This window comes from Chionomys nivalis, chromosome 15, assembly GCF_950005125.1.
Source record: "Chionomys nivalis chromosome 15, mChiNiv1.1, whole genome shotgun sequence".
Classification (NCBI taxonomy): Eukaryota; Metazoa; Chordata; class Mammalia; order Rodentia; family Cricetidae; genus Chionomys; species Chionomys nivalis.
The window spans coordinates 70012309-70036309 of NC_080100.1; the positions used below are offsets into that span (position 1 = coordinate 70012309).

Sequence of the window (24001 nt, forward strand, 5' to 3'; positions counted from 1 at the left end):
GTTAGATAGCTGATGTGGATGCTGGGACCTGCACTCTGGTGCTCATGGTAGAGCAGCAAGTGCTCTTAACTCCTGAGACTTCTTTCCAGTTGCGAGGCATCTTTTTTTTGGTTGGTTGTCTGCATTTTGGAGGGGCTTGCAATTTTTCTTTTTAATTTTGTATAGGTGTTTTGTTCATGGGTTTGTGCATTTGAGTGCAGTGCCTGTAGAGGCCAGGAGAGGGCGCTGTCAGGTCCCGTGCAGCTAGAGTTACAGGTGGTTGCAAAGGATCTGATGTGGGTGCTGCACTGAACCCAAGCCGTCTGAAAGAGCAGGAAGTACTCCTAACTGCTGAGCCATCTCTCCAGCTCTTGGCTGGTTTTCAGAGACAAGGGCTCACTTTGTAGACCAAGTTGGTGACCAAGGAACTTAGAAAGCTTTTCTCCTTCACCACCTAAATACCGAGATAAGATGGCAGAAGTTTTCTAGGAGACCTCTTGGGCCTTTGACTGCTTCCCCAGCCATTCACAAGGAATCATACAGAAGGGTTATTGGATATGTTCAACAGATAGGAAAGCAGGGTGCTATGCAGCCTCCCCAAGTTCCCCCAAACCACAAATGATACCCTGATTTGTGGCTCCCCAGACTGAACTGAAAATGTGCTCACTGGGCTATTCAAGGATCAACCCCTCCTGTCTGCCTTTAAGGGGACTGCAGGCTGCTGGCTGCCATTGGTGCCCTTACTGCATATCCCAAACAGCTGTTCCCTGTGGTGCCCAGGGGCCAGAATTTCAAGAAAAACTATGCTGGCATCTTCCATTTCCATGTGAAGGGAAGAGTGGGAGGAGGGAGGGAGTGAGGGAGGGAAGGAGGGAGGTGGGGGGGAGACGGAAGGAGAGAGGGAGGGATGAAGGGAGCATGAGTCACTGTTCTATTGCTTTGAAGAGACACCATGACCATTGTAACTCTTATAGAAGAAAGCCTTTAACTGGGGGCTGGCTTACAGCTTCAGAGGTTAGTCCATTGCCACCAAGGCAGGGAGCGTTGGCAGCACGCAGGCAAGTATGCCACTGAATCTAGAGCTGAGAGCTACAATCCTGACCCACAGGCAGTAGGAAGAGAGAACTACTGGGCCTGGCTTGGGCTTTTGAAACCTCAGAGCCCACTCCCAGTGAGACACTTGCTCCAGCAAGGCCACACCTCCCTGTGCTTCCAATCTTTTAAAATACTTGCACTCCCTGGTGATGAACATGCAAATATATGAGCCTTTGGGGGTCATTCTCATTCAAACCACCAGGGAAAGATAGAGGAGAGAGAGAGAGATCATGTATGCACTTACTAGGATTCTCAAATGTAGCACTAATTGAAATGGCTTTCTGACAATATTTAGAGAAATACCCGCTCATGAAAGAAATCATTTCAGCTAAGGTTTTTAAAGTGCTAAAGAAAACAGTTGTTTGTGGTTCTCGCCCCAATCGCATTTGTGTGTGTGTGCACACGCATGCACACACACACACACACACACACACACACACACACATGTAAATGCACGTGCGTGCCCATTCCAAGGAACACACATGGTTATCATGATACTGAAAATCTCCACCTTGTATTTTTTTTGACCTGGCACTTTCGCTGATCCAGGAACAATTCTAAATGTTATAGAATAGGGAGAGGATTTCAAGATCTGAAAGCTCAACTTCCAGAAGCCTTTTATCAAGACAGGGCCTCAATCTAAAGATAGATTGGGATTTCTTTCTTTCTTTTCTTGTTCATTGACTGATTTATTTTAATTTTATATTCATTAGCTGGAAATTGAACCTTGGTCATTGGAAGAACAGTCAGTACTCTTAACCACTGAGCCAAATCTCCAGCCCTATGGGTAGGGTTTTCTTTTCGCTGGTGCAATACCTGGCTTTGGAAACTTCGAGAAATTTGGGGGCTTTTGTTATCTTTCCTTCATGTATTCTAAGGGCCTTGGTCAAGGTGGCTTCAGTGCACTTATCCCAAACCTGATGACCTGAGTTTGATCCCTGAAACTCAGAGTGTGGTAGGAAAGAAATGACATAATACAAACATACACACACACACACATGCACACACAAACACCCCCCAGTTTTTTACTAAAATCCTAATGTGAGTGATTACTGCTGGTATGTTCTCGGCATGGCCACCAGAAGGCGCTCTGAGGATAAAGTTCACCTGTATGCAGACAAATGTCCCCTTGCCACCCACAGCTTTGGCAGTTCAGGCAGTGGATGAATGTGGTGGTGGACGACCGACTGCCCACTAAGAATAACAAGCTGTTGTTCGTGCATGGTGCCCACGCCAGGAATTCTGAAGCGCCCTGCTGGAGAAGGCCTATGCCAAGTAAGTTACCTAGACTAGGAACCAGACTGGCCTTCAGGAGCCTGGCCAAGGGCCAAGGGCCACTGGCTGAACCAGGGGAGGAGACAGGCATGTCTCACTTCCCTCACCACTCTGCCTGACTGTTCGTTCCCTCCAGTTCAGATCTCCAGCCTGGCGCTTAACAGCACACTGTCTGCTTGCAGGCTAAATGGACCCTACGAGACCCTGGCGGGGAGGTAGCACTATGGAGGGTGCTGATGACTTCACAGGTGGCGTGGCCCAGAGCATTAGGCTCTGGAAGCCCCCTTACAACATGCTATGGCTCCTCAGAGAAGCACTGAGGATGTCTTCCCTTATGGGCTGTTCCATCGAAGTAAACCGAGCTGGGCCTTGGCCCAGGACTTCTGCACCTGTTTAGGCACCCCCACTACTGGAGAGTGCAGGTCTCTGGGGCAGGGAGCAGGGCCCGCAGGAGCAATCTTTGCAACCGGGTTGGGCGTGGCAGGCCACCCTGGTCACTGTAGGATTTGGGGGGCAGCCGTGGTCTTGCTGAGGGGACTCTCCCGGCAGCCGTCACCATGGGTAAAAAAGCAGGCCCAGGGAGAATTCGCCACAGGCTCCAGCTATGTTGCCCAAGCTAGGAACCTCTGTGCACAGTCCCGGGCACCACGCTGTGGGGACTCTCAGAGCAGCTGCAGCCTCCCCTGTCACAAAGGTGCTCCATGGCTAGGATCCTCTACTCCTGAGCTCAGCTGCCAACAATCCTTCCCACCTCTACTCACAGATAGCTCTCCCTGCTACTGAGTGGAGAGATAGCTCAGTGGTTAAGAGCACTGCCTGTAATGTGAGATGTCCTGGGCTTGATTCCCAGTGGAGACAGGGTGGCTCTTGGCTGTCTGTCCTGAGGTCCTGCACCCTCTCGTGGTATGAAAGAGATGAGCTTAGATCAAAATGGCTCTTTTGATTCTTTATAATGTTTATAGATATTTAAAAACATGATTTTCATTTATTATTGATACAAGAGAAAAACATTTGGGGTTCTCTTTAGTTTCTGTCTATGGTAAATTAATTCTGCTATGTAAAATAGTCCGATCCAATACGGGGTCTCGTTATTGTGCAGCAAGTGCTCTTGACTGTGGAGTCATCGCTCCAGGACAAAGGCAGAGCAAGCATCATGTCTGCAGAGTGCTTGGGTTATTGTCACCCGGCCTCTGAAAACGAAAACGGGGTGGCTGGTTCACAGAAGAGAAGACCAAAGCTTCAAGGGCATCAAGAAGAGATGCCCTTCCTGCTCACAGATGGGAGGAATGGCGAGACATTCATAAGGCACAGCGAAGAAGTGAAGACATTGGAGTCCTTGAGCTCAGCCAGGGAGAGCAGAGATGATGGGGTCCCTTTGGAGGGCATTGTTTGACAGCACTGACTCAGATAACAGAGCACAAGGACTGGAGGGATGGCTCAGAGGTTAAGAGTGCTTGCTGTTCTTCCAAGGATGCAGGCTTGGTTCCCAGCACCCACATGGGAGCTTCTTGGGTACCTGCACCCATGTGCATATACCCACACATAGACACATAAATTAAAATAAACAATCAGGGACTGGAGCTATTCCTCCATGATTTAGAGCACTGGCTGCTCTCCCAGAGAATTCAGGTTCAATTCCTAGAACCCACATGTCAATTCACAAGCATCTGCAACTTTAGTTGCAGGGAAGCTGATTCTTTCTTCTGGCCTCTGAGGGCACCAGGAACTCATATGATGCACAGATATGCATGCATGCAAAACACCCGTGCATATTTAATAACAAAGCAACAACAACAAAATATAGCACTTGAGAGGCAGAGGCAGGTGTATCTCTGTGAACTCAAATTTGGTCTAAATAACAAATTCCAGGCAGGGCTACATAGTGAGTGAGATCCTGTTTCAAAGAAAGGAAGAAAGGAAGAGAGAAGGAGAGGAAAAAAGGGAGAGAAAGAGAGAGAAAGGAAGTAAGGAAGAAAGAAAGGAAGGAAGAAAGGAAGAAAGGGGGAGTGACAGAGAAAGGGAGGGAAGGAGGGAAGAAGGAAGGAAGGAAGGAAGGAAGGAAGGAAGGAAGGAAGGAAGGAAGGAAGGAAGGAAGGAAGGAAGGAAAGCAGTTCTCAACAAGGGAGACTATTTTACCCAACCTAAGGATTCTTGGCCATGTCTAGAGACTTTGTTGCCTGCCACAGCTGGAGGCTGGTTGCTATTGGCATCTAGCAGACAGCACCCACAGATGAGCTAACTACTTTACAATGTTTGGGACAGCATTGCCTCCATGTAGACCAAAGGTCACTCATCCTGAGATGTCAGCAGCTCTGCAGAGGCTGGAAAATCTGGGTCAGATCTCAGGCCATCTACAGAGGGAAGTGAGTGACTTGGGTGCCTTCCACTCTGGGCTTTCCTGGGAGGCCTCTGTCATGGCTGCACTAGGACTGAGGGGGCTCAGCCTCTGCTGGAGGTCTGCAAGCATCTCAGAAGGTCCTGGCACCCAAGAGAATTGGACATCACCACGGACAGCCCAGGCCATTTAAGGTGAGCTTTACCTCCTCATTTCCCTGCAAGTGCCGTCCAGGATCATCGTCCACCTAAGAGTCATGTCTCACCATTCTGACTGTAAAGGTTGGTTAGAACCCCCATTTGGGTTGCCAGTGTCTGAGCTTGTTTCTTAGTGCTGACAGCAGCGAGTCATAAACCCTGCTTTGCCCCCCACTGCCATTGCTATGGCTAACATCTCTAAAGAAGACAGCTGCCCCAAGTCCTTTCGCATGGTGTTGTGGGGCCTTGTGCTGCAAGTACAGCAACCATTGTCATCTTTGTCAGAGTAGCTGGGATTACTAGCAATGGACTCTCAAGACGAAAGCCACTGGATTCTCACCTAGGTCCCAGCCACTCGATTTTGTGCTTCCTAGCCACCTAAGAGACTTGGTGACGCTAGACGGTGGTGACACACACTTTCAATCCCAGTACTCGGGAGGCAGAGGCAGGTGGATCTCTGACTTCAAGGCTAGTACAGTCTACAGAGTGAGTTCCAGGACAGCCAAGGCTGGGATTTTTGTTTTATTTTCCAGACAGGATCTTACATAACCCAGGTTAGTCTTTGTCTTGGTTTGGGTTTCTACTGCTGTGAAGAGACACCGTGATCGTGGCAACGCTTATAAAGGAAAACATTTAATTGGTGTGGCTTACAGTTTCAGAGATTTAGTCCATTATCATCATGGTGAGAAGCATGGTGTGGTGCAGGCAGATCTGGTGCTGGACAAGAAGCAGAAGAGTTCTACATCTTGATCCACTGGCAATGGCAAGTAACTGTCATATTGGGTGTGGCTTGAGCATATGGGAGGCCTCAAAGCCCACCTCTGCAGTGACACACCTACTCCAACAAGGCCACACCTCCTAATAGTACCCTCCCTATGGGCCAAGCATTTAAAGACATGAGTTATGGGGGTCATACCTATTCAAGCCACCACAACCATGAACTGACTTTGTAGCAAGGATGACTTTGAACTTCTATCCTCCTTTCTCTATCTCCAATGTGCTAGGATTACAGGGCTGCACCAACATCCCTGTGTGGTGCTAGGGATCAAACCCAGAGATTCATTCTCTACCAAGTGTCCAGTATCGCTAATCCTGACCTAGTGTTTCGTCTGATCTGCTCTGATCTTCCCTGCATATTTCAGGGATCTCATGAAATGATTAGGATTTAAATATAATAGCTTTAAAACCCACCAAAAGTGAGTGGGGGGGGCTCCTTTGGGAAAACAATACCCACACTTCTGTTTCACTTTTTCCCTGAGTTGCTTTCTAATAATCCCTGTTCTTCAATCTGATAAAAACGTTCTATAATAAACTTCAAATCTGGGGGCTAGAGAGATGGCTCAGAGGTTAAGAGCACAGACTGCTCTTCTAGAGGTCCTGAGTTCAATTCCCAGCAACCACATGGTGGCTCACAGCTGTCTATAATGAGGTCTGGTGCCCTCTTCTGCTGTGCAAGCATACATGGAAGGAATGTTGTAAACATAATAAATAAATAAATCTTTAAAAAAAACAATAAACTTCAACTCTGCTTCATACTGATTTTTATGAAACTCTTTTCCGTGCCAAAGGATTTTCCTGTGTGGAGGTCTCTAGACTCTCTGGCCCAGAGGATTAAGGGAACTAACTCCTCAAGTGCCTGCAGACAAGGAACAGTGAGTGTCTGCACCCCTTTACCACTGATTACTTCATCTAGCCTGAGGCTGCAGAGTCTCTGCTGCTATTGTAACTACTCTCCTGAGAACGCTCTCTAGGATTACTGCAATAGCCATTAGGCTATGTTTCTACTTCTCTTTTAGGGCCCAAAAGGTTTTCAGAAAACATGAATTGAATCTGCCCTCCTCTCTTCTGTAGTAGGGGCTGCGGGCCTCTTCCCACAGCCCGGCTCATGGTTGCCTGGCTAGCTTATGCCCCAAAATAATGACACACAAACTCTATTCATTTAAACACTGCCTGGCCCATTTCTATTCATGTATGTAGCACCCCAAGGTGTGCTTACCAGGAAGATTCTAGCCTACGTCCATCCTGGGTCAGAGCTTCATCGCATCTACCAGGGAGAGGGGAGCATGGCGTCTGCTCCAGAGAGCAGAGCTGTCGAGTCTGAGCTCACTTCCTCTTCCTCCAAGCATTCTGTTCTGTCTACTCCACCCACCTACATTTTAACCTATGAGGGCCAAGCAGTTTCTTTATAACTTTTTTTTTTTTTTTTTTTTTTTGGTTTTTCGAGACATGGTTTCTCTGTGGCTTTGGAGCCTGTCCTGGAACTAGCTCTGTAGACCAGGCTGGTCTCGAACTCACAGAGATCCGCCTGCCTCTGCCTCCCGAGTGCTGGGATTAAAGGCGTGTGCCACCATCGCCCGGCTAGTTTCTTTATTACTTAACCAATGAAATCAACAGATTGATATATGACACTCCCACATCACTTCCCCTTTTTCTGTTTAAACAAAAAAAGGAAGGCTTTAACTTTAACATAGCAAAATTACATATGACAAAACAGTTATATCTATTTTATCTTTTATCATAACAATGGAAAACTATAACTATAACTATCTATCTATTCTTCAACTCCATCAAAGACACCAGAAGAATACAATATTACCTAAGCAAACAAAAAGTAAGCAATTTTCAAAACTCTAGAAACGACAGAGACATCTCGCTGCCTGGACAGTCACCCAAAGTTTCTCTGTACCGTTGGGGCATCCATCTTCGGCCTACAGGCCCATCGTATCCAGAGACTTTTCCATGAAGCAGGAAATTTAAAGGCAGTTCAGTCACTATCTGCTAGGTCCTGCAGAATGTCTCACAGACTCTTTCATAAATCAGGAACCCCGAAAGATCATCTCACCTTTAGGCAAGTTCAGCAGTCCTCTCCCTGCGGGTTCTTTGTGTCCAGTTTATGCAATAGTCCAGACAAGAACAGTTTCTTGCCCAGATGGCTATCAGACTCCATAAGGATCCTCTTCGATGCCCATCTTCTTCTTGAAGTAGATTGGTGCTGCCAGGAGCAGAGTGTCTCATTGTCATGAAAAACCCTAAGTTATTAAAACATTTAAAATACCATATTCTCTAGCCTTTGAAAGATATGATGAATGCCTATCTGAAATATATGCATGCACATCTAGAAAATCTAACTAACATGACTACAAACTTGACTATTATTGATAATTATCCATTAACAACCTATAGACATTACATTTTTAAGTGAACTACACAATCACAATACCTTAATCAATATCAGAAATACATATACATATAATAAAATTGACCTTAAATTAATATCAGTAAACCAAGATTCATATCAATGCAAATTATTCACATCTATATCATCTCCCCCTTTAAATGTAAAAGAACATTTATAAACAATATATGGGAACATGGGCACAGTTTTTTCTCTCCAAACTGCTTCCTGCTGAATGGGGGCGCTGTTATTCGGGTCTTTTATGGGATAACCTGTTGTCTGCTAGGTTCATCTCAGTTGGCAGTTGAGCGAAGCAATTTTTTAAGGGTGTTCACAGCAACCCTTCAGGAGGGCGTGGTCTATCATACCATATTGTGATCAAAGAAGCAATCCACAGTGTCTCATCCTCTGTGAAAACAAAAGAAGAAACTCTTTTCCAAAGTATCATATCCTTAGATCCAAATTCTGAAGTCAAGGTATTTTGAAAATATCTATCTTGGATTAGTTCAGCAGCATTTATAAACAAATATCTTTTAGCATCTGTTGCTCCTTCCTCAGCATTAAAACAATTCAAAGAGAGCATAATAGCATACAGTATCAAGATTCTCTGTGTATTTTCCATCTTTGTGCAGCTTTATTTTAACTCTATTTTGTTTACTTTTACTTTTATTTTATATTTTCTGTATATCTTCGTCCTGGAATAACTCTTTAGACCAGGCTGGCCTTGAACTCACAGAGATCTGTCTGTCTCTGCCTCCCAGGCAGTGGGATTAAAGGCGTGTGCTACCACACCTTGAAGTCTCAGAGGTCAATCTCCCTCTGCCTCCCAAGTGTTGGGATTAAAGGTGTGTACTACCACACCCAACTACTTCCTTATTTTTGTTTTTTTTTTTACTTTTAAGAACTTTATCTTTCAGCCTGCATATATTTTTAAACACACTGTAAATCATTTAAAATTTTCTTTGTCTTTGAATCTCTCTTTACTGTATCTCTCTCTTTTTCTGACCACATGAGTCTTTAATTTACCAAGCAATATCAGTAGGACGAAAGCCATGGCTTTGACGGCTAGATCCAGTCATTCCTTAGCTTTCCAGCCTCATTGCTGAGGTACCGGCTGTAGCCATGTTTATCACCACAACTCTGTGGCGTTTCAAGGTCTTTGGCATCAAGCAAACTGCAGCATTACGTCCACAGACAACAATCAAGTCCTCTCTCTGTAGTCGGCCCTCCCGCCTCAAACAGTCAGAGTTTGCTCTGGCAGGATGGACCAGAATGCCAGCATTTTAAAGCAGCACAACTTTTTTTTTTTTTTTTTTTTTTTGCTACGGCCGAAAACAAGCATTCAGTCAGGTTTTATAAATACCATTTAAGTGTTTTGTGGCAGGACCTCTTAATGAGCTGCAGGGTTTTGCAGCTGAAGCTGAGTCAGGAAGCCTCTCTTAGATGAGAGCACTTGCTTGCCTCTAGCAGGCACAGCAGACCCAAGAAATTGTTGCTACCAAGAAAACACGCTTTATTCTTTCCCAAGCTTTCTCAGGCTTTCTGTAGATTCAGTGCCCCATGTCTGGGCGCCACTCTTCCAATGGCCCATGGTTCCCACCTCATCTTTAAGTCAGGAAAGGCCTTAGCAGTTAAGGCCAGGATTTCAGGATGTATAGCTCAGTAATAGGCCTCTCACCGACAAAATTTGGGGACCCGGGTTTCACTCCCAGCTCTGAACCAGGCAACCCAAAGCCAAAACATAAACAAACACCACAAATAAACAAACACAAAGGGTTCTGCAATCACCCTCAGGGGCCATGGATAATGTGACCTCTCTTCCTGATTGGTTTCTCCCTGATTTCATTTCTAACTCATCTAAAAAATGTTTTATGGCTTTGTAAGGATATTCATAATTTCTTTTCCTTTAAAAAGGAATGATGAGCTGGGTGGGGGTGGCACACGCCTCAAGGGTGGTGGGAGAAATCCGCCAGTCTCAATAATTCAGGCCAACAGATGCAATCAGCAAGAGGTGTCTTTATTGATTACTCAGGCGCCTGAGGATGCTGCAGCAACTAAGTTACAATTAAGTTACTGAGCACGCCAGGCTGATGGCACATCATGTATTTATAAGGATTTAGGAGTTACATAAGAAGCTTGTCTAGCAACAGCATTTTCTTGGTTCTCAAATTGGCAGGCTTAGATCACCCTGGGGATGGCCCCGTGTCTATTCTCAAATTTCGCCAAAAAACCATGAAGCCAGATAAAACACCCTGTAGCAGGTTGACAATTTAGATAGGATGTCTTGGGTGGGGGGTGGAATAGTCCCCAAAATCCACAAAGCTAGATAGAGCACTCTGCAGCAAGTTTGACAATTTAGATAGACTGCCTTGGGGGTGGAGCATTTCCTCTTCTTACCTAGTCAGTGAATCTGCAACCCATAGATATCCAGTTTTAGCATCGGCTGCTGAGCTGAGGGGCCCAACTGAATTTCAGCAAAGTTTAACATAGAACATGTGCATGGGGGTTTTTCAAGTATGGGGGTCTTTCACTTTAATTCCAGCACTCGGGAGGCAGAGGCAGGCAGATCTCTATGAGTTCGAGGCCAGCCTGATCTCCAAGAGTTCGTTTTTAGGATAGGCTCCAAAGCTACAGAGAAACCCTGTCTCAAAAAAGGAAAACAAAACAGTATTATGATTATTTTAGGTATATTTATGTTCTGTTTTGTTTTTGTTTGTGTGTGAGGATGTCTATAAACTACAGGATTGCCCATGGAGGCCAGAAAAAGGCATCAGGTCCCCTGGGACAGGAATTTTACAGACAGTTGTGAGCCACCATGTGGGTGCTGGGAACGAAATCCCAGATTCTCTGGAAGAGCAGTTAGTGCTCCTAACTACTACTGAGCCTTCTCTCCAGCCCCTACTTATTTATTTTTATTTATTGTTTTAAAGATTTATGTATTCATTATGTATACAACATTCCCTCCATGTATGCTTACATGCCAGAAGAGGGCACAGCTCATAGATGGCTGTGAGCCACCATGTGGTTGCTGGGAACCGAACTCAGGACCTATGGAAGAGCAGTCAGTGCTCCCAACCTCTGAGCCATCTCTCCAGCCCCCTACTTATTTATTTTTAATTCATGTATATGAGGGCTTTGCCTACAGGTATATTTATGAACCTCATGCATGCAGTGCCTGCTGAGGCCAGGAGACGGCATCAGATCTTCTGGAGCTGGAGATACACATGGTTGTGACCCACCATGTGGATGCTGGAAACTGAACCTGATTCCTCTGCAAGGGCAGCTAACTGCTTTGAACCATGGAGTCATCTCTCCAGTCCCCAGCCTCTGATTCTTGCCTCTCTTACTGTCTACTCCAGGCAGGCCTGGCCTCTTTACTGTTCCTTAATTATGCCTCAGACAACAGTAAATTCTGCCCAAGGCTTTGCTGCGTCCCTTGACTTTCCAAAATTCTTTGCCTATTGTATAAGTGAAACTGATCTGAAAACAGATTGATGGGGGAAATCAATTTTCATTATGTATGGACTAATGGGAGTTCTATAGGGAAAAATGTAAGGGTGCAAGCATTGTGGCCAGTGTACCATCCTGAGCTACAGAAATGATAGCATCACGAGGCTTCCTGGAGTGAGAGACAAAGTAGGGGCGGCAGATACACAGAGCAGCATGGAGAATAAGTAGATTGTCTTGTTATGTAGATAAAAGTCTCAAGAGTAGGGCTCAGTGAGAGACTGCTGACCTTGCTGAGGACTCCTTCACTGAGGAAATGGGAAGAATGTTTGGGACTAATTGAGTCCCGGCCTTCAGCTGCTCTTCCCCACTAGACCCTTCTAATTGAAGATACTGAAAGCTGTGCTTTGCCTAGAGGATCAGAGGATGGGATTTTCACCTGTTGGCCATTGACTGCAGGGTCCTTAAGCCTCCATGGTGCTATTAAAGAAGGGCTTTTGTACCAGCGATTGGAGGTCCGTGTGTTGGTCTGTCTCTGCCTGTGTTTCCTCAGCCTCGAGCCCCTTGCCCGAATCTGGCGAACTGGATTCTAGTGCAAAGAGTGCAGATGGGTGTTCTCTGACATGCCAGGCAGTGGCAGATAGTCATGAGGCCTTCAAATCTTCAGTGACTGGCCCTGGAAGATGATGCCATCCAGGGCCATTGCCTGGGTTGTTTCATCCACTGAGCGGAACTCCAAAAAGGCAAAATTCTTGGCTGTGCAGATAAATCAAGACAAGACTGGGTTGCCAGGGGACTGAGTCAATCCACCCAAGAGAATCTGTGCATTGAAGAAGTCCATCATGGCTTCTTCAGTGATGCCAAATGGAATGTTGCCACGTAGAGGCGTCTGGCCTGTCTGGTCATCTGGCTGCCAACAACAGGCACGGGCGTTGGGGTCAGAGCCAGACCATCAGGAGTCACCGTGGGAAGAAAGGCAGTGGCTGGAATCTGACCCACAGCTTGCATGGCCTTGTACTGCATTGGGGTGATGTGCTCAAAGCCAGGTGGTGGCACGTCCCAGTATTTATGCACCTTCTTCTTATTATGGCGAGGGGAACGAATCAATCCACAGTGCCCCTCTTTAGCGCCTCTGGTCAAAGGTTTGCTTCGCCTTAGTCTGTCTCATGAGACCCTGCACTGGTCCCGGTTATGCAGATCTCGGCTCAGGCTCCTGTGCTTCGGGTCCCAGCTTCTAGAGTGGCTGCGGCTACTCTTCTGATGCAGGTTCTCCTTGTCCCGTTCTTATTTATTCTTGTTGAGCTTCAGCTCGAACTCGTCAACGTCCCACATGCTTACGCGGCCACGTGGGGCCCTGTGCAACTCTCCCCTCACCTTGCCACCTGCCCCAGGTAAAGTTAGTTGTTGTTGTTGTTGTTGCTGTTTTTCCACAATAAAGTTTATTATGAAAACAGGCTGTTGTGGGGACAGAGGGAAAGACAAATACACCTGGGTTAGGTGGTTCAGGTGAAGTAGTGCGGCTTCTTCACATTGATGCCATGGTCACTGAGGGCTGGGGTCAAGTCCTCCATCGTTAGGGTGTACTTGCGGTCCTTGCTCTTGCTCCGGGAGCTGCCAGAGGCGGTGCCCTTCATTTTGCAGTGCTGTAGGGCATCATTAGCAATATCTGAGATGAATTTCTGGGCAGCTAGTGAGATGAGCCGGATTATGCGTGGGTCTGAAGCTTCAAAGCCAGCACGGTTCAGGTAATAACCAGTCACTGCATCTGGGATCGTAGGGGTGTAATCCTCCAGCTGCATCAAGAAGTCCACCGGTGGCATGCTGGACACTATGGGCTTCACTTCTCTGTTGGGCGCGCTCGGCAGGGTGTAAACCCCCTTAGACATTGCCCCTTCAGGGGGAGCCGCGCCGCCCACTACCACCAAGGATTGCTGGCGCCGCTCCGCAGGCTCCCTGGCTTGCGCCACTATGGGGCCCATGGCCATAGTGGCGACTCCAGCCCCGGGTCCCCCTGTCATCCCCGCGGGGCTGGCCTTGCTCTCCGTGGCTATGCTGGTGGGCAGCTTGGCGGGAGCGGACACCTGAGGCGCTGGACCCAGATGCGAAACACAGGCGGCACAGGCCAGCAGCGCCGCCTCGGGGTCCGGACCCAAGCCACTGCAGCTCATGGGGCTGGTGGGAGAGGCCACGAACCCCCAGGTAAAGTTTTTAAAAGTATAAAAGAAAGAAAGAAAGAGAGTAGTTAGGAGTGAAACACCCGATTTTGTGTTACACCCTCGGTACAGTTCACGGGCCACTGTACCTTATGCAGGTCAGGCAAGGGCCTGGAGATTGAAAGAACACACAAAGAGCCCTAGGTCATTCGAAGGAGATCAGCAGAATGCCATTTATTCAACCTTGGGGAAATCCTTATATACCTAGCTGCTGCATTAGGATTTCCACCCACGCAGGTGGGAAATTACCATACCAAGGGTGGAGTCAAAGCCCTGCAGCTAATCTCCAGGTGGGGCAGAATGCTTTAGTTAGCTGACCAGACACAAACAGAATGCTTTAGTTAGCTGACCAGAAACTGTCCTCAAGATGCACCCCAGGAACCAGGGTACACACTTGCAAGGCAGAGAGGCAGAGGTAGATTGATCTCTGTGACTTCAAGGTGTGGTAGTAGCATACACCTTTAATCCCAATGCCTGGGAGGCAGAGACAGACTCATCTCTGTGAGATCAAGTTGTGGTTGCACACACCTTTAAGCCTAGCACTGGGGAGGCAGAGACTGGTGCTTCTCCCTCTGTGAGTTCAAGGACAGCCTGGTATACAGAGTTATTCCAGATATACAGAGAACCTGTCTCAAAAAGTAAAAGTAAAAATAAAAATAAATGTAATAGAGGTTAAAATAAAGCTGCATAAGGATGGAAAATACACAGAGAATCTTGATACTGTATGCTATTATGCTCTCTTTGAATTGCTTGAATGCTGAGGAAGGAGCAACAGCTGCTAAAAGACTTTTGTTTATAAATGCTGCTGAACTAACCCAAGATAGGTATTTTGAAAATACCTTGGCTTGAAAACTGAAGGTAAAAGGCATGTTACTTTGGAGAAGAGATTTTGCTTTTGTTACCACAGAAAATGAGAGGCTGTGGATTCATTCTGAGTTAAGAAAAATCCAGTTTGCTCAAGGAAGACCACCTGAGAAGGCTCCGGTAGGAACAGATGGCCCAGATGTCTGAGGTCTACATCCAGAACAGATTCAAGACTGCTGCCTGAGATGATCAAGACTCACAGGATACTCCAGTCAGGACATGATTATAACTCTAAATTTCTTTAGGTCCCCATAAGATTATCAGTGCCCCCAAACAGCAGGAAGAAGCCTGGAAAACTACGCCCACTTTCCCGAAAAAAATGAACTATGAATGTTTTCTTTTGTTTATAAAAGAAAGAGGGGGAAGTGGTGCAGGAGAATTGTCTGTATTCTGTCAATCCCCACAGCTGGCCCTCATGTTACAGACACCTGTCATTCTCTTGAGCCTCCTGGTGAGTCCCAATCAAGTGGAAAGCACTATGTGAATGTTGGTAAGAAACCCCCTTGTATTGACCAGTGAGCCAAGCTAGTTCTTTGTAGGGGATGGGGGTGGCGGGGAGTAGGGTGGGGTACTGCCATCCTAGGGTCATATAGAGGCAGATCACAGTTTATTGGGGCCGCTGTTGCTGTTTGCATTCTTTTTTTTTTTACTTTTTTATTGAAAAAATATTTCTACCTCCTCTACGCCTCCCATTTCCCTCTCCCTTCTCCCTCCCCTCTCCTCTCCCCCCACTCCTCTTCTCCTCCCTCTCCAGCCCCAAGAGCAGTCAGGGTTCCCTGCCCTATGGAAAGTCCAAGGTCCTCCCCACTCCATCCAGGTCTAGGAAGGTGAACATCCAAACTGTCTAGGCTCCCACAAAGCCAGAACCTGAAGTAGGATCAAAACCTCATGACATTGTCCTTGGCCTCTCATCAGCTCTCATTGTCCGCCATGTTCAGAGAGTCCAGTTTTATCACATGCTTTTTCAGTCACAGTCCAGCTGGCATTGGTGAGCTCCCAATAGGTCAGACCCACTGTCTCAGTGGGTGAGTGCACCCCTCGTGGTCCTGCCTTCTTTGCTCATGTTCTCCCTCCTTCTGCTCCTCGTTAGGACCGTGGGAGCTCAGTCCGGTGCTCCAGTGTGGGCCTCTGTCTCTATCTCCATCCATCGCTAGATAAAGGTTCTATGGTGATATGCAAGATATTCATCAGTATGGCTATAGGATAGGGTCATTTCAGGTTCCCTATCCTCAGCTGCCCAAGGAAATAAATGGGGACATTGCCCTGGCACCTGGTAGCCACTCCAGGTTCAAGTCTCTTGCCAACCCGTAGGTGGCTCCCTTAACTAAGATATGTGCTTCCCTGCTCACCTATCCAATCTTCCTTTATCTCCAATCATCCCGTTTCCCCAAGATCCCCCCATTCTTCACACTTTTCTCTCCCCATCTCCCCTTCCCCCCATCTCCCCCCACCACCAAGATTCCAATTTTTTGCCCGGCAATCTTGTCTACTTCCCATAGCCAGGAGGATAACTATATGTTTTTCCTTGGGCTCACCCTCTTATTTAGCTTCTTTAGGATCACAAATTATAGACTCAGTGGCCCCTATCCACGGCTAGAAACCAATTATGAGTGAGTACATCCCATGATCTTCTTTTTGGGTCTGGGTTACCTCACTCAGGATAGTATTTTCTATTTCCATCCATTTGAATGCAAAATTTGAGAAGTCATTTTTTTTCCCGCAGAGTAGTACTCTAATGTATATATATTCCACACTTTCTTCATCCATTCTTCCATTGAAGGAAATCTAGGTTGCTTCCAGGTTCTGGCTATTACAAATAATGCTGCTATGAACATAGTTGAACAAATGCTTTTGTCATATGATAGGGCATCTCTTGGGTATATTCCCAAGAGTGGTATTGCTGGGTCCAGGGGTAGGTTGATCCCAAATTTCCGGAGAAACCGCCACACTGATTTCCAAAGTGGTTGCACAAGTTTGCATTCCCACCAGCAATGGAGGAGAGTGCCCCTTTCTCCACAACCTCTCCAGCAGAGGCTATCATTGGTGTTTTTGATTTTAGCCATTCTGACCGGTGTAAGATGGTATCTTAATGTTGTCTTGATTTGCATTTCCCTGATTGCTAAGGAAGTTGAGCATGACCTTAAGTGTCTTTTGAGAATTCTCTGTTCAGTTCAGTGCCCCATTTTTTAATTGGGTTAATTATCCTTTTAAAGTCTAGTTTCTTGAGTTCTTTATATGTTTTGGAGATCAGACCTTTGTCTGTTGCGGGGTTGGTGAAGATCTTCTCCCAGTCAGTAGGCTGCCTTTTTGTCTTAATGACAGTGTCCTTTGCTTCACAGAAGCTTCTCAGTTTCAGGAGGTCCCATTTATTCAATGTTGCCCTTAATGTCTGTGCTGCTGGGGTTATACATAGGAAGCGATCTCCTGTGCCCATATGTTGTAGGGTACTTCCCATTTTCTCTTCTATCAGGTTCAGTGTGTTCAGATTGATATAGAGGTCTTTGATCCATTTGGACTTGAATTTTGTGCATGGTGATAGATATGGGTCTATTTTCATTCTTCTACAGGTTGACATCCAATTGTGCCAGCACCATTTGTTGAAGATGCTTTCCTTCTTCCATTGTATACTTTTAGCTCCTTTATCGAAAATGAGGTGTTCATAGGTTTGTGGGTTAAAATCCGGGTGTTCTATACGATTCAATTGGTCGACTTCTCTGTTTTTATGCCAGTACCATGCTGTTTTAATTACTGTAGCTCTGTAATAGTGTTTGAAGTCAGGGATGGTAATGCCTCCAGAAGTTCCTTTATTGTATAAGATTGTTTTGGCTATCCTGGGTTTTTTGTTTATCCATATAAAGTTGATTATTGTCCTCTCAAGATCTGTGAAGAATTTTGATGGGACATTGATGGGGATTGCATTGAATCTATAGATTGCCTTTGGTAGACTTGCCATTTTTACTATGTTGATCCTCCCAATCCAAGAGCAGGGGAGATTCCTCCATTTTCTGGTATCCTCTTCAATTTCTTTCTTCAATGCCTTAAAGTTCTTGTCAAATAGATCTTTCACTTCCTTGGTTAGAGTTACCCCAAGATATTTTATGCTGTTTGTGGCTATCGTGAAAGGTGATGATTCTCTTATTTCCCTCTCTGCTTCCATATCCTTTGTGTATAAGAGGGTGACTGATTTTTTGGAGTTGACCTTGTATCCTGCCACATTGCTAAAGGTGTTTATCAGCTGTAGGAGTTCTTTGGTGGAGTTTTTGGGGTCACTTATGTACACTACCATATCATCTGCAAATAATGCAAGTTTAACTTCTTCCTTTCCAATTTGAATCCCCTTGATCCCCTTATGTTGTCTTATTGCTATTGCTAAAGCTTCAAGGACTATATTGAAGAGATATGGAGAGAGTGGACAGCCTTGGTTTGTTCCTGATTTTAGTGGGATGGCTTTAAGTTTCTCTCCATTTAATTTGATGTTATCTGTTGGCTTGCAGTAAATAGCTTTAATTATATTTAGGTACGACCCTTGTATCCCTAATCTCTCCAAGACTTTTATCATAAAGGGATGTTGAATATTGTCAAATGCTTTTTCAGCATCTAATGAAACGATCATATGGTTTTTTTCTTTCAGTTTATTTATATGATGGATTACATTGATAGATTTGCGTATGTTGAACCAGTCCTGCATCTCTGCGATGAAGCCTACTTGATCATAATGGATAATTTTTCTAATGTGTTCTTGGATTCGGTTTGCCAGTATTTTGTTGAGGATTTTTGCGTCGATGTTCATGAGTGAGATTGGCCTGTAATTCTCTTTCTTAGTTGAGTCTTTGTGTGGTTTTGGTATCAGAGTTACTGTAGCTTCATAAAAGGAATTGGCAATGACTCCTATATTTCTATATTGTGAAATACATTAAGGAGTATAGGTATTAGGTCTCCTTGGAAGTTCTGGTAGAATTCCGCATTGAAACCATCTGGTCCGGGACTTTTTTTGAATGGGAGGTTTTTGATAACAGCTTCTAATTCTTCACGACTAACAGGTCTATTTAGGTTGTTCACCTGGTCCTGGTTTAACTTTGGTATATGGTATTTATCTAAAAAAGTGTCCATTTCTTTTACATTTTCCAGTTTTGTGGCATACAGGCTTTTGTAGTAAGATCTAATGATTCTCTGAATTTCCTCTGTGTCTGTGGTTATGTCCCCCTTCATTTCTGATCTTATTAATTTGCAAATTCTCTCTCTGCCGTTTGATTAGTTTGGATAGGGGTTTATCAATCTTGTTCATTTTCTCCAGGAACCATCTTTTCGTTTCACTGATTCTTTCAATTGTTTTCTGTGTTTCTATTTTGTTGATTTCAGCCCTCAGTTTGATTATTTTGTCTTCTACTCCTCCTAGGTGAGTCTGCTTCTTTTTTTCTAGAGCTTTCAGGTGGGCTGTTAAGTCTCCAATGTGTGCTTTCTCTGTTTTCTTTAAGTGGGCACTTAGTGCTATGAACTTTCCTCTCAGGACTGCTTTCATAGTGTCCCATAAGTTTGAGTATGTTGTTTCTTTATTTTCATTGAATTCAAGGAAGACTTTAATTTCTTTATTTCTTCCGTAATCCAGGTATGGTTCAGTAGTTGACTGTTCAGTTTCCACGAGTTTGTAAGCTTTCTGGGAGTAGCATTGTTGTTGAATTCTAGCTTTAATCCATGGTGATCTGATAAGATACATTTGGTTACTAATATTTTTCTGTAACTCTGGATGTTTTCTTTGTTACTGAGTATGTGGTCAATTTTCAAGAAGGTTCCATGAGCTGCAGAGAAGAAGGTATATTCTCTTCTATTTGGGTGGAACATTCTATAGATGTCTGTTAAGTCCATTTGATTCATTACCTCCATTAATTCTCTTATTTCTCTGTTAGGTTTCTGTCTAATTGACCTGTCCATTGGTGAGAGAGGAGTGTTGAAGTCTCCTACTATTAGTGTGTGTGGTTTGATGTCTGGCTTGAGTTTTAGCAATGTTTCTTGTACATACGTGGGTGCTTTTATATTAGGGGCATATATATTCAGGATTGAGACTTCATCCTGATGAACTATTCCTGTTTGAGTAGAAAATGTCCCTCTCCATCTCTTCTGATTGATTTAAGTTTGAAGTCAACTTTGTTAGAAATTAGTATGGCCACACCTGCTTGTTTCTTAGGTCCATTTGCTTGATAAGCCTTATCCCAGCCCTTTACTCTGAATAGGTGCCTGTCTTTGTGGTTTAGGTGTGTTTCTTGTAAACAGCAGAATGTTGGGTCCTGTTTTCGTATCCAATCTCTTAGCCTGTGCCTTTTTATAGTTGAGTTGAGTCCATTGACATTAAGTGATATTAATGACCAGTGGTTGTTAACTCCGGTCACTTTTTTAGTAGTAGAGTTTGTGTGTTTCCCTTCTTTGAGTTGTGCTGGTGAAGGGTCTCTAGATGTCTGAGTTATTGTGGTCATTGTTGGACTCCTTGGTTAGTGATTTTCCTTCTATTACTTTCTGTAAGGCTGGATTTGTGGCTACATATTGTTTAAATTTGTTTTTATCCTGGAAAATTTTGTTTCCACCATTTATAGTAAACGAAAGCTTGGCTGGGTATAATAGTCTGGGCTTGCATCCACGGTCTCTTAGTTTCTGCAATGCATCTATCCATGACCTTCTGGCTTTCATGGTTTCCATAGAGAAGTCAGGTGTAAGTCTGATAGGTTTACCTTTATAAGTAACTTGGCCTTTTCCCTTTGCAGCTCTTAATATTCTTTCTTTATTCTGAATGCTTTGTGTTTTGATTATTATATGGCGAGGGGATGTTTTTTTGATCCAGCCTATTTGGTGTTCTATATGCTTCTTGAACCTTCATAGGTATATCTTTTTTTAGGTTGGGAAAGTTTTCTTCTATAATTTTATTAAATATATTTTCTGGACCGTTGAGCTGCACTTCTTCCCCTTCTTCTACTCTTATTATTCTTAGGTTTGGTCTTTTTATTGTGTCCCATATTTCCTGAATGTTTTGTGATGAGAGATTGTTGGCCTTGCTGTTTTCTTTGATTAGCGTGTTTATTTTCTCTATGGTATCTTCGGAATCTGAGATTCTATCTTCTATCTCTTGTATTCTGTTGGTTATGCTTGTTTCTGTAGTCTCTATTTGTTTACCTAGATTTTCCCTGTCCAGCCGGCTCTCTGTTTGTGTTTTCTTCTTTGCTTCCATTTCAGTTTTCAAGTCTTGAACTGTTTCCATTATCTGTTTGATTGTTTTTCCTTGGTTTCCTAGGGTATCATTCACTGATTTACTCAATTCTTCAAACTTTTTGTTATACTTCTCATCCATTTCTATAAGGGCATTTTTTACATGCTGTTTAAGGGCATCAATCACTTTCATAAAGTCGATTTTTTCTACTTCTTCTTGATTAAGGTGTTCATGACCTCCTGTTGTGAGGTCACTGGGTTCTGGTGGTTTCATATTGTTTTTCAGATTGTTGGTTGAATTCTTGCATTGGCGCCTGCCCATCTCTTCCTCTGAGTGCTCCCCTATGGATCTTCTTTTACAGGATCAGGTCTCCTTGCCTACTGATGTATTTTCCCAGTGATGGCACTCCCCAGTGATATCTCTCCTGGTGCTCCAGTGATGGCTCTCCTGGTGCCGAGATCAGATCTCCATGCCCAAAGATGGCTCTCCTGGCCTCGAGAACAGATCTCCATGCTGGTTGGGTAGTTCGTAAACAAATCGCCTACCTTGCTTGGTGCAGGCAGGTTATTGACACAAAGGAACTTCTGAGTTTCCTGTCTTGGGCTGCTGGCATGGGTCAGAAACTCATCCCAAGGATGGCTCTCCTGGCTCCGAGAACAGATCTCCATCCTGGTTGGGTAGTTCGTAAACAAAGTACCTACCTTGCTTGGTGCAGGCAGGTTATTGACAAACAGGAACTCCCGCCAACCCGCTTGCCCTTAGGATTCGACCCCAGCGCCCAGGTAGGCTGAGCTGGGTGGCATTATGTGCCCAAAGAGGGAAGGCGGGCAAAGGGGAGGAGGGTACTGGATGCAAGCTGGGTGGGATAAGAAGAGAGAGGCAGTATGCGGGGAGTAGAGCCCCTGCAGGGAGCCCAGGAAGTGTAGGGGAGTGGGGATGAGGAACTTTTGAGTTTCCTGTCGTGGGCTGCTGGCGCGGGTCAGAAACTCACCCCAAAGATGGCTCTCCTGGGGCCGAGAACCTGCTGTTTGTCTTCTGCGGTGTGCAACAATTCGGTTTATTCAACCAGATAATGACTGTGACTGGCCCGCAGAACGACAACTGGGTTGCTGTTTTTACTATTATGAGAGTTGCCACAAGTGTTTATGTTCAGGCTTTGAGGGGGCCCATTTTGTCTTCCTCTCCTCCTCCTTGTTTGCAATACCCGCCCCCACCATATAACTGCTGTTATATCGAAGTATTCTGGGTATATTGATTGGAATAAATATTTGCTGGGTGCTTATTGCATGCTGGGTATCGTCCAAAGTCCCAGGGTCCATGGGGAATGAACCAGGTAAAGGTCACTGCCCTCCTGGAATCTCTGCCCTTCTCTCTGGGTCAGAAAATGCTAAGGAGAAAGTAACAACAAAGCAGAGGGTATGCCAGGTGGGGACAGACACTAGACCAGAGGCAGATAGAATTTGTTGAGCAAACGGGTAGTGAGTGAGAAAATGTTTGGGGAAAGAGTTTTGGGATAGGGTGGGGGTTCCTTAACAGGTGCAGAAATCCTGGGCCAAGGCCCAGCTTGGTTTACTTCGATGGAACAGCCCACCAGGGAAGACATCTCCAGCGCTTCTCTGAGGAGCCATAGCACGTTGTGAGGGGTCTTCCAGAGCCGAATGCTCTGGGCCACGCCACCTGTGAAGTCTTCAACACCCTCCATAGTGCTACCACCTCGCCAGGGTCTCGTAGGGTCCATTTAGCCTGCAAGCAGACAGTGTGCTGTTAAGCGCCAGGCTGGAGATCTGAACTGGAGGGAACGAACAGTCAGGCAGAGTGGTGAGGGAAGTGAGACATGCCTGTCTCCTCCCCTGGTTCAGCCAGTGGCCCTTGGCCCTCGGCCAGGCTCCTGAAGGCCAGTCTGGTTCCTAGTCTGGGTAACTTACTTGGCATAGGCCTTCTCCAGCAGGGCGCTTCAGAATTCCTGGCGTGGGCACCATGTACGAACAACAGCTTGTTATTCTTAGTGGGCAGTCGGTCGTCCACCACCACATTCATCCACTGCCTGAACTGCCAAAGCTGTGGGTGGCAAGGGGACATTTGTCTGCATACAGGTGAACTTTATCTTCAGAGCGCCTCCTGGTGGCCATGCCTAGAACATACCAGCAGTAATCACTCACATTAGGATTTTAGTAAAAAACTGGGGGGTGTTTGTGTGTGCATGTGTGTGTGTGTGTATGTTTGCATTATGTCATTTCTTTCCTACCACACTCTGAGTTTCAGGGATCAAACTCAGGTCATCAGGTTTGGGATAAGTGCACTGAAGCCACCTTGACCAAGGCCCTTAGAATACATGAAGGAAAGATAACAAAAGCCCCCAAATTTCTTGAAGTTTCCAAATCTGAGTATTGCACCAGTGAAAGAAAACCCTACCCATGGGGCTGGAGATTTGGCTCAGTGGTTAAGAGTACTGACTGTTCTTCCAATGACCAAGGTTCAATTTCGAGCTAATGAATATAAAATTAAAATAAATCAGTCAATGAACAAGAAAAGAAAGAAAGAAATCCCAATCTATCTTTAGATTGAGGCCCCGTCTTGATAAAAGGCATCTGGAAGTTGAGCTTTCAGATCTTGAAATCCTCTCCCTATTCTATGACATTTAGAATTGTTCCTGGATCAGCAAAAGGGCCAGGTCATACAAAATACATGGTGGAGATTTTCAGTATCATGATAACCATGTGTGTTCCTGGGAATGGGCATGCACGTGCGTTCACATTGTGTGTGTGTGTGTGTGTGTGCATGCGTGTGCACACACACACAAATGAGATTGGGGCGAGAACCACAAACAACTGTTTTCTTTAGCACTTTAAAAACCTTAGCTGACATGATTTCTTTCATGAGCGGGTATTTCTCTAAATATTGTCAGAAAGCCATTTCAATTAGTGCTACATTTGAGAATCCTAGTAAGTGCATACATGATCTCTCTCTCTCCTCTATCTTTCCCTGGTGGTTTGAATGAGAATGACCCCCAAAGGCTTATATATTTGCATGTTCATCACCAGGGAGTGCAAGTATTTGAAAAGATTGGAAGCACCGGGAGGTGTGGCCTTGCTGGAGGAAGTGTCTCACTGGGAGTGGGCTCTGAGGTTTCAAAAGCCCAAGCCAGGCCCAGTAGTTCTCTCTTCCTACTGCCTGTGGGTCAGGATTGTAGCTCTCAGCTCTAGATTCAGTGGCATGCTTGCCTGCGTG

The 24001-nt window shown here is 45.3% G+C and overlaps 1 protein-coding gene and 1 pseudogene across 1 annotated transcript; both read right to left on the bottom strand.

Moving 5' to 3' along the window:
- Positions 1-12092: 12092 nt before the first annotated feature.
- Positions 12093-12835, bottom strand: LOC130887229 (splicing factor U2AF 65 kDa subunit-like; annotated as a pseudogene).
- A 170-nt stretch (positions 12836-13005) lies between these two features.
- Positions 13006-13671, bottom strand: LOC130887560 (transcription initiation factor TFIID subunit 10-like). The gene has a single exon (XM_057790060.1). It carries the CDS (start codon positions 13669-13671, stop codon positions 13006-13008), a length of 666 nt encoding a protein of 221 aa, XP_057646043.1.
- Between the last annotated feature and the right edge of the window lie 10330 nt (positions 13672-24001).